This window comes from Cannabis sativa, chromosome 9, assembly GCF_029168945.1.
Source record: "Cannabis sativa cultivar Pink pepper isolate KNU-18-1 chromosome 9, ASM2916894v1, whole genome shotgun sequence".
Classification (NCBI taxonomy): Eukaryota; Viridiplantae; Streptophyta; class Magnoliopsida; order Rosales; family Cannabaceae; genus Cannabis; species Cannabis sativa.
In genome coordinates, this window is record NC_083609.1 from 23810317 (window position 1) to 23820342 (window position 10026).

Sequence of the window (10026 nt, forward strand, 5' to 3'; positions counted from 1 at the left end):
TGTCTATGAGATGTATATTCATTATAAATACATCCCATAGCTGCTAGGTTTTGTATCTCTTTCACACACTTAGAATTGCTTTCATATCTTAAGGAAAGAGTGTCTTTGTTTAGTACCTCTCTTGGTACCTCTCTTGTATCTTTGAATTTCATTCATATCTTTAGAAAAGAGAGTCTTTGATTTGTAGAGAAGAGTTGTTCTACTCTTACTCTGTTTATTTGTTGTTTGTATTGTCTTGAGTCTGTATTCAAGTCTACAACGAAGAAGAACATCAGTGCACCTTCGGGAGAAGGGTATTTACAAGCTTTCGGGAGATTGCTTTTGAAGTCTTGCATCGGGAGGATACAAGCACACAACCTTCGGGAGATGGTTGTATAGGCTTTCGGGAGATAGCCTTTAAGCCTTGAATCGGGAGGATTCAAGCACTCTTCAAGGTGATCGAAGGGAGTTCGAGCACTTGGAGTTTTATCAAGATTCGGTTAGTAGGTGGAATACATCAAGCTTGCGGCATACAATAAGAGGGAGTTTATTTATGCATAAGTCAATTACTTTGTATTTTTGATACCGATCTAATGAATCTTATCTCTGGGCGTGGCCCCGTGGACTAGTAACAATCTGAAAGGATTGTTGAAACCACGTACAAAAATCTTGTGTGTTTTTACTTTTATGCACTGTTTGTTTTTCTGGGTTTCTCTGGAGTTACGGAGTTGCATTCTGTAACTACAGAAAACTGTTTTCAGTACCAGTTTTATTATTCCGCATTTAATTAATCATTTAATTAAATAATCAAACTGGGAATATTAAAATACGGAATTTCATTAATTAATAATTTAATATATATATATATATAAATTGTAATAAAAAACAAAAATATGTAATATATTTAAATTGCGGGTTGGGGGGTTCAACCCGTAACTCGGTACTCCTAAAATCTCAACCTGCGAACCCACCTGAAGGGTACCGGGTTGAACCCGACCCGCCCGAACATTTTTTTTTTTAAAAAAAAAAAAATTGCGGGTTCACCGGTTCGAGTTGGGCGGGTTGCTCAGGTTCAAGAAATCTCAATTCATGCTACATAAGTTGGAAATCTCACCTACAACCAGTTGTAGCTCTCTTTACGACAGAAGCAGAGTTCATGGCAACAATAGAGGTATTCAAGGAAGCTGTATCGATTAAAGGAATTCTAGGAGAGCTGCAGATGATGAAAGGCAAAGTGACTGTATTTTTAGACAATCAATCCTCAATTCACCTAAGCAAAAAACCTCTGTATCATGAGAGATCCAAACACATTGATATCAAAATATTTTGGATACGAGACAAGATAGAGGATGGTGAAATTGATCTTGATAAGGTGCCAAGTGATGAGAACCCTGCTGATGCATGAACTAAGACTTTTCCAGTGAGCAAATTCCAACATTGTTTGGATTTGCTCAAATAGATCCTGACTAATTCTACATGATAACTCCCCCAAGTGTAGTCATGTGTTGTTAAGGTTCGGTTTTACATGGATTAAGGTGGAATTTGTGGAAAAAAAATTTATTAAAAACCTTTACCTTGTTTTGTCTCCAAACAGTTGTTCCAACTGTTTTTCAATTACAAACTTTTCCAAATTTGGAAAGTCGGTTGGGTTAGTTGAACCAAACACACAATCTTAGGGTTTGCTTGTTAGAGTTTTTCATCACTCATAATATATGCAATAACAAGATTCAATTCTATAGATAAACATATTACATATAACTATAAGTATGAAAAACAGAAATCTAAAGAGTACCTTTGTTGATTTGAAGAGAAAATCTCAAATAGTGGAAGCGTACCTTAATCCATAGATAGTGATGATCTTAATCCATCTTGTAGAGATAATCTTTGTAGTAATTTTGGGTAATGATCCTCTAAGAAAACAAGACTTAAGGTTTTCTAATTTTCTCTCTTGATGGCAGACGATGAGAATAGAAATTGACTCTTATTTCTTGGGGACCACTACCAATTTATAACCTCATAGCTAGGTTATTAATTTAAAGTATTTCTAGTTTAGCACCTCAATAAATTAGAAATATCGCTTAAGGTATCTACACATTTAATCCATGACACTTTAATACCCAATGACCCACAATTACTAAAATGATCACTTTATTTTGGGCGAAACTTCAAATAGAAATACACTAATATACATATGAGCCCATATTAAGGATTTTAATCCAACACTACTAACCGTGTATAAGGCTCTTCATTCAATTCATTCAACATAGAGGGGAGAGGAGAGAGAGAGAGAGAGAGAGAGAGAGAGAGAGAGAGAGAGAGAGAGAGAGAGAGAGAGAGAGAGAGAGAGAGAGAGAGAGAGAGAGAGAGAGAGAGATGGAAAGAATGAGAGAAGATCAGGAACAGAAATGGCTGAAGATCATGTTGTCACGAAAGGTTGAGTGGCTCTAAGTTTGAGTGTTGAGGGGCCATTTCTGTCATTGATTGTTCTTGGTGTTTGTGTATTGAAATTGGTGTTTGTAACTTGTTGATTCTTAGTGGAGAAACTCCTTGGGGGAGAGCTAGAATATGACTCAAATTGAGATTCGAACCAAGATAATTTTTTTGTGTTTTCTCTCTTACTTTTCTTGTTTTTTTTATCAGTTTTGATTTCTGGTTTGATTGTTAACATGTTTGCTGATTGTTTGAGTTTGTGTTGTTTAATCATAACAGCTGGATATTTTAACACCCTTTAACTTCTCTTTTTATAAAACTTGTGGAAAATACAACCTCTAAAAAGTTATTTTTATAGTAGTGTAAGAACTTTGGGTGTACTTGGGGTTTTAGGGAATAATTGATACTGTTCTTCCATGATTGAGTGTTGTGAGTTTAAAAGTTCACTGTTATTGGTGATTGTACAAGTTCAAATTGCTCATACTGGATTCAAAATGACGATGCTCAACTGGAGTATGGTCAAGGATCAAATAGATCTCTAGGGTTGTGTGTCAAATTCTAAGTATGTATATTTATTGTGATTTTAAAAATTGTCATTCTAATATAACTGTGTTTTCTGGTATGGTGTTGTAATGTCTTTTCAGTTTCGCTACCTCTAGTGACAACTATTAATAATGGAAAAGTATTTTTTTAATGTGATGGGGTACTTATTGAAGACGTTATAGCTTTATTGTCAAAAGATTCTAGGGACAGTTTTGTCCCATGTGGCTCGCGATAAGATTTCTGTAGCTCATGGTTTGGCAAAACATGCACTTCGGTTAGACGATAAGCTATCCTGGTTTGAGGAGGTTCCACCGCCGATTGTGGTTTGCTGCATTGTTAATCATGTGTGATTCAGTTCACCACGTCAAAAAAAAAATAGATCTCTAGGACCGGAACCAAGATAAAAATCTAGTGTTCTCTTTATATTTTTCTTGTTTTGTGTTAATGTTTATTTTGTGTTTTACTTGTTGAATTGTCTATTGTGTTATTAAATGAATGTTGGTATTGCAAACTAATTTCAACATATTTTGAGCCTACAACTTACAAGAAGGCTGCCAAGTTTCCTCACTGGCAGCTTCAAATGAGTGATGAATTCTTGGCTTTGCAGAAAATCAAGACTTTGGGTTTCATATCTCTATTCTCATCACCACATGCTAAAACCCTTGACTCAAATGAATTTTTGGAATTCAGAAATTGTGGTCTTAATCATCAGGGGGACATTTCCCAAATCAATGAAACTATAATTGTTCTCATCCCAAAAAAGAAAAACCCCAAACTTGTGCGTGATTTTAGACCGATTAGTCTTTGCAATACCCTCTACAAATGCCTATCCAAAGTTATTGCAAATCGGTTAAGGCTTGTCCTTCATTCCATTATCAGTAACAATCAAAGCGCTTTTCTTCAGGGGCGCCAAATTACTGATAACATCCTTCTCGCGAATGAGCTTATTCATGCCATTCATTCTAGACGATCGGGGAAGATTGGTTGGGCTGTTATTAAGCTTGACATGGAAAAGGCTTTTGACAGAGTTGAGTGGTCTTTCCTAAATCGATTGCTTGTTCATGTTGGTTTCCCTACTTCTTTTATTTCTCTTATATTGCGATGTTTATCTACTGTCCAGTTTAGGTTATCCATAAACGGCTCCCTCACTAACACCTTTCATTCTACCCGTGGCATTCACGAAGGGGATCCTTTATCTCCCTATCTCTTCCTCTTAATTGCTGAGGGTCTTTCTGCTGCTATTCGTCTGCAAGAGACAAATGCTAATTTCTCTGGAATTCAGATCTGCGGGGCGCTGAGCCCCTGTCTCACAAACTGTTTGCTGATGATAGCATGCTTTTCTCCCAAGTCAACTCTCGATCCAGTGATGCCCTCAATGCCATTCTCAATCTTTACAACAGAGCAACGGGCCAATTGGTTAATAGAGAGAAATCCTCTATCCTTTTCTCCCCTGACACCTCTGTTGATTCCCAGCTTCAATTTTGTCAATCTTTACAACTTCATGGGGAGGGTTTTATTAGTAAATATCTTGGAGTTCCTCATTGTGTTGGCAGGGTTACTAATTCCATTTTCCATTATCTCCTCCGAAAGGTCTCTTCTAGATTAAATTCTTGGAATGAAAAGTTCTTTTCTCGTGCTGGCAAGGAAACTTTACTTAAGGCTGTGGTCCAAGCCATTCCTTCTTTTGCTATGTCATGTTTCAGAGTGCCTAAATCGATATGCCAGAAAATTCAAAGCTTGATAGCCAGATTTTGGTGGGGTTCTCAGGGCACTAAAAAAGTCCATTGGAAAAATTGGGAGGACATCTCTGTTTCTAAGTTTTTTGGGGGTTTGGGATTTCGTATTTTGTCCTCTCATAACCAAGCCCTTCTAGCAAAACAAGCTTGGCGAGTTTGGAATGATAGGAACTCTCTTCTTCACTCTATTCTTAAAGCTCGATACTTCAAACATTCTGACTTTTTGAATGCTCCTGTTGGCCATAATTCGTCCTATACTTGGAGGCGTATTCTTTGGGGCCGTCAATTGCTTAAAAAGGGTCTGGTTTGGAAGATTGGTACTGGTATTAATGTCCCTTTATCTGCACCCAATTGGATCCCTAGTATTCACAGTCCCACTCTCCTACATCCTTTGGACCAGTCCCAAGCTTTTGTTTCTTTCTTCATTAATCAGGATTCCACTTGGAATGTCCCTAAACTTAAGCATTTCTTTCCTACCTATCAAGTAGAAAGTATCCTCAAAATTCCCCTTGATCCAATTTCCTCTGATTCCCTCATTTGGGAATTTCATTCCTCTGGCACTATCACTGTCAAATCTGCTTACCACCTTGCCTCTTCCCTGGCATCTGCGGATGTTCCCTCCTCTTCGGCCCCCAACCCTTATCTTCATTGGTGGAAAAAGCTTTGGTCCCTCTCTGTCCCTCCCAAAATTAAACATTTCATTTGGAAAGCTTTTCACCATATTTTGCCTTGTGCATTCAACTTATTCCTCAAAAGGATTCTCCCCCACCCCAACTGTTCTATCTGTGGCAACACCACTGAGTCTGTTACTCATGCCCTTATAGGTTGTCCTAGAGCAAAGACTATTTGGAAATCTTCAAGATTCAAACAGTTTTATTTAGCTTATCATCGAAGTGATATTAAGGATTTTCTCATTCAGGCACTGCATAACATTTCTAAACAGGATTTCCCAATTTTCATTGCTTTTGTCTGGCAGATTTGGAATACTAGAAACTCAATTCTTTTTAATAAATCTGGTGTTCCTAATAATGTGGAAGAGTTTGTTGTTAATTATTTACAGGATTATAGTGCTGCTCAGTGTAACTACCAGGGTGATCATCTGGATTGAGGCTGCACCCATCTCTCGTTCTGCTCAGCAACAACACCCTCCTCCCCTGTCCCCTGATACTCCTTCTCTTTTTGTTGATGCAGCCCTCGACCAAAAGAATGGTGCAACAGGAACTGGTTTCATCTTCAAACTTGATTTTCACACTGTTTTAGCTTCTCACTGCTATCTTTTGCCTGGCGTTGTTTCTCCCATATTTGCTGAAGGTCAGGCGCTTCTGCAGAGTCTAAAGTGGTGTATCGACTCCCAATTGTCTCCTAAGTTTGTCTTTTCGGATTGTCTGAATTTGGTATCCAAAGTGAATAGTGCATGGCAAGATAATTCCGCTCTTTCTGGTCTTGTTTCCCGGATTCGATTGCTCTTCTCCAACTTCCCTGATGCTTCTTTGCAATATCTCCCTCGCCAATTTAATATGGACGCCCATGTCCTTGCAAAAGAAGCCCTCAGGCCAAGAGAAGATAGCTAGAGGGGTTTGTTTTGCTCCCTCTTTGCTGCGTGCGGTGATGGTTCTTCTTCTTCAGCAGCTTCTTTAATTCAAAAAAAAAAAAAAAGAAATTGTGGTCTTGTATGTGGCAATCCAATATCCCTACTTAAGCTTAAACATTTTATTTGGAGAACTGGTGTCCTTGTGTCAATTGACTTAAGTAAAAGGAAAATAATTCCATCCCCACTCTGCCTATGTGTGGTTCCAATGAGGAAATTTTGACCTATGCCATGGTGAGTTGCTCTCTGCTATATGTACGACCTCTCTAACATCTTGTTTATGTTAATAATCCTCATATTCCTCGTAATGAAAAAGTAAAAAAATATTTATTGTGGCGGCTAAGCGTCCACGAACACCCATTGAGGATCTAATCTCACATTAACACAAATATATATATATATTTTTTTTTTTATGAAAAATAAATAAAATAAAATTAAAGAAATATTCCTATCATTCATTGACTTCCCACGAATAGAAAACCAAGCAAATGGTTTAGAAGATTGGAGTCTGCTAAGTCCAAAAACAATGGATACTCATACACTCGTCTCCTCCACCTCTTCCATCATACTATCCAAACCACCCGTTTTCCCATTTCGTACTTCTTCTCAAGCTTATCATCCTTCTCTTTCTTCCTTAGCTTCCTCCTCTTCCAAGACCCTCAACCTTTTCTTCTCTCCATCCGCTTCTCGCTTTTCTCCAGTGCTTCGGAAGAAGCTTTCTGTCACTTGCGGCGCTGGTATTCAGGAGATTGACCAGACCCAATTTCCAGAGTTGGTTCTCAAGTCCGACCGCCCGGTTTTGGTCGAGTTCGTCGCTAATTGGTGCGGTCCCTGCCGGTTAATCTCCCCTGTTATTGAATGGGTCGCTCAGGTTCATTTCTCTATCTCCCACTCTCTCGTTCTAATCTTTCTTAATTGTGTTTATGCTTTTTTTTTTTTCTATTGTTTGGGAATTGTTTTTTTTTTTAAAGAAAAAATTAGTTTTGAATACTCCATGTTAAGTTGATAATTGAAGAATAAATTATATCTGTATAAGAAAATTGTGTTTGAACGAGGATATTAGATGTATTTGAAAGACTGATTTAGGTTGAAGAATGGAGCTGTAGCTTGAGATTGAAAATATGGAGAAGTGGGTTGAAAGTAGTAAAGAGATTAAGTATGGTGGATTGTGATAGAGAGTGAGAGAATTGTAATGATTCTGTTATGATTAAGAGTTTTTGCAGACAATCAATCTCTAAATGCTATTATTTTTAAGTTCATAAGAAGATTCTAAGTTGTGGCTTTTTACTAGGCTTACTTAAAAGGAATTTGCTTTAATATTACTTTTTAGAGATCAATTTAGTGAGCAAGTTACTCATCAACAACTAAAAGATCCTTTCTTATGGATGAGCTCTAAGGAGGATATAACAAGGTAGAGTGTTAAAAGGAATGTAGTCACTAAGTGAGAAGAAGGTTACTGCTTTAGAAGCTTAGCTTGAGAAATGATGTTTGGTTGTTTCACGTGCATTGGCAAATATTATAAGTTGTATCAAATTGAAACACAATGATTTGAGAAAAGGAGTTCTTTTGTTGAGGTCTGTTATTTGTATTAGTTTCTAATTTAGAATGGGAAACACTTCCCAATGTTTACTTTCTCTTTTTTAATGAACTGGTGGTTACTAAAATCTGAAAATATTTGCCAGAATGTTTTAGGGAATATCATAATAAAGAAGGGGATCAAAATGTCATTTTCATTGAACTCATTGGAAAGGGAATGTGTTTCACTATTCTAGTCACTTTTCTTTTTTAAAAAAAAAATGAGCTTTTTCATTTTTACATTTCAAAATAGTTTTTTTTTTTACATTTTTACGAAATTCTACATAAAAACCCTTATTGCAACTAGTACTGCAACCTAAATTGCAACAAAAATCGTACAGAAACTCCTATTGCAACTAGCATTGCAACTATTTTAGAAACCAATAATATATGGGTTAATTCCCCACGAAAAAAATACTATTCTAGCTGCTTAAAATACTGCACTGAAATACATTTTATTGAACTGTTGAGGAAGAGTATTTGTCGTCCTACACTCTTAGTGCAATTTAGAAAGAAGACTTATTCTGCAAGCGTGATCTGATTTCTGATAATTACTAGTAAGCTACTTCAGTGGAAATTAGTTTTGTTTCTTATGATTCCAAACCTTACTACTTACTAGTGGAAAATTTTTCTTTGTTTCCGGTATTGGAAAATCAATATATTTTAAATCTAATATCTTACAACCTCATCCTTCCACATCTTATATAAATGGTTGCAAAAGTAGGTCATCCAACATTCATGTATCTTTTGAAAAGTGTCAGTCCAGTTATTTCGTCCTCTAAAAAGTAGCTGAGTGGTTTGGGATAGAAATTCGCCGTTATGATAATTCTGTGTAATCTCCATGAGGGTCAAATTTTTCATCAACCAAGAATTAACTTTTCAAAGCAAAGCTTTTAAATTGTAAGATTGGATTGATGCCGTGTGTTCACGGCTTAGTAAAAATGTTAGACCAATTGCAGTAAAGCATAAGAATTACATAGCTAATGTTGATAGGTGGATCCACAAATCTACTCTGTTAAGTTGTTTAATCTAGCTCCCCTGCCAAAAAAAAAAGAAAACGTTTAATTTTAACTGGTAATGATATTGGAGTTTTCATGTCATAATATGTGAGTAAAAATTGTTTGCCATGTATAGGAATACAAGGACAGATTAACAGTTGTAAAGATTGATCATGATGCAAATCCAAAATTAATTGAAGAGTACAAAGTGTATGGATTGCCAGCTTTGATCTTATTTAATAATGGAAAGGAAGTACCAGAAAGTAGGAGAGAAGGTGCAATCACAAAGGTGAAGCTCAAAGAGTACCTTGATCCATTGTTGGAGTCAACTTCAGTTGTATAGCCAGTTTCATTGATTGTTCTTACATATTGAGGAATAATGTGAAATATGTGCTTATTATGTGTATTCTTAAGTGTTTAACTCGAGCTGTAGATTGCGGAAGATATATTATGACAGATATTGGAGTTATTCCAAATGTATTATCCTTCTTACTTATCCGTTTGTTTCCTCTTTACTTTCATTTGATCAATAGGAGATTGTTATTACATTTTTTCTCCTTTTTGTTGCTAAAATTCAGTCACACAATTGTTTTGTATGTCCACAATTTCTGAAGTCGGAACAAACATTTTATAAGGAAACTTTTAAGAAAAGTTTTTGGTCTAATAAACAAGAATATTAGTTTTTCTTTTCTTTTCAATAATATCAAATTCATTCATGTTGCTTTGTAAGAGCATCAATAAGACCCTCCTAATAATTTTATGATATATTTGTATCAATTTTTAGTATTATAGTCTAGTGTACAATTATAAAATTTAATGTTTACTAATTTTTTTTTATTAAAAATATAAAATAATATCAAGAAACTGACAGCAAACTTCGGAAAAGTTGTCGGAATTGGCATAGTCGTCGAAAAAAATATCAAGAAACTAGTTTCTTGATGAAGAAACCAATTTATTGATGAAGAAACCAGTTTCTTGATGATTTTTCTGGTGATTTTTCAAACAATAATGCCAATTCCGACGACTTTTCTGGTGCTAGTAGCAACTCTGACAACTTTACCGACACTGACAGCTACTTTAGTAACTTTTTCAGCACCGACAGCAAACTCCAGAAAAATCATCGAAATTGGCTTTGTTACCGGAAAAATTGTTGGCAAAATCACTAAGAAACTGGTTA

The 10026-nt window shown here is 36.0% G+C and overlaps 2 protein-coding genes across 2 annotated transcripts; both read left to right on the top strand.

Moving 5' to 3' along the window:
- Positions 1 to 2384: 2384 nt before the first annotated feature.
- Positions 2385 to 6259, top strand: LOC133031307 (uncharacterized). The gene is made up of 6 exons (XM_061104788.1): positions 2385 to 2412; positions 2620 to 2658; positions 3157 to 3275; positions 3560 to 4368; positions 4506 to 5660; positions 5749 to 6259. Exons 1-6 carry the CDS (start codon positions 2385 to 2387, stop codon positions 6257 to 6259), a joined length of 2661 nt encoding a protein of 886 aa, XP_060960771.1.
- A 438-nt stretch (positions 6260 to 6697) lies between these two features.
- Positions 6698 to 9345, top strand: LOC115723304 (thioredoxin X, chloroplastic). Its single transcript, XM_030652744.2, has 2 exons — positions 6698 to 7147; positions 8986 to 9345. The coding sequence occupies exons 1-2, from the start codon at positions 6803 to 6805 to the stop codon at positions 9190 to 9192; spliced, it is 552 nt and encodes a 183-aa protein (XP_030508604.1). The 5' UTR covers positions 6698 to 6802; the 3' UTR covers positions 9193 to 9345.
- The last annotated feature ends 681 nt before the right edge of the window (positions 9346 to 10026 follow it).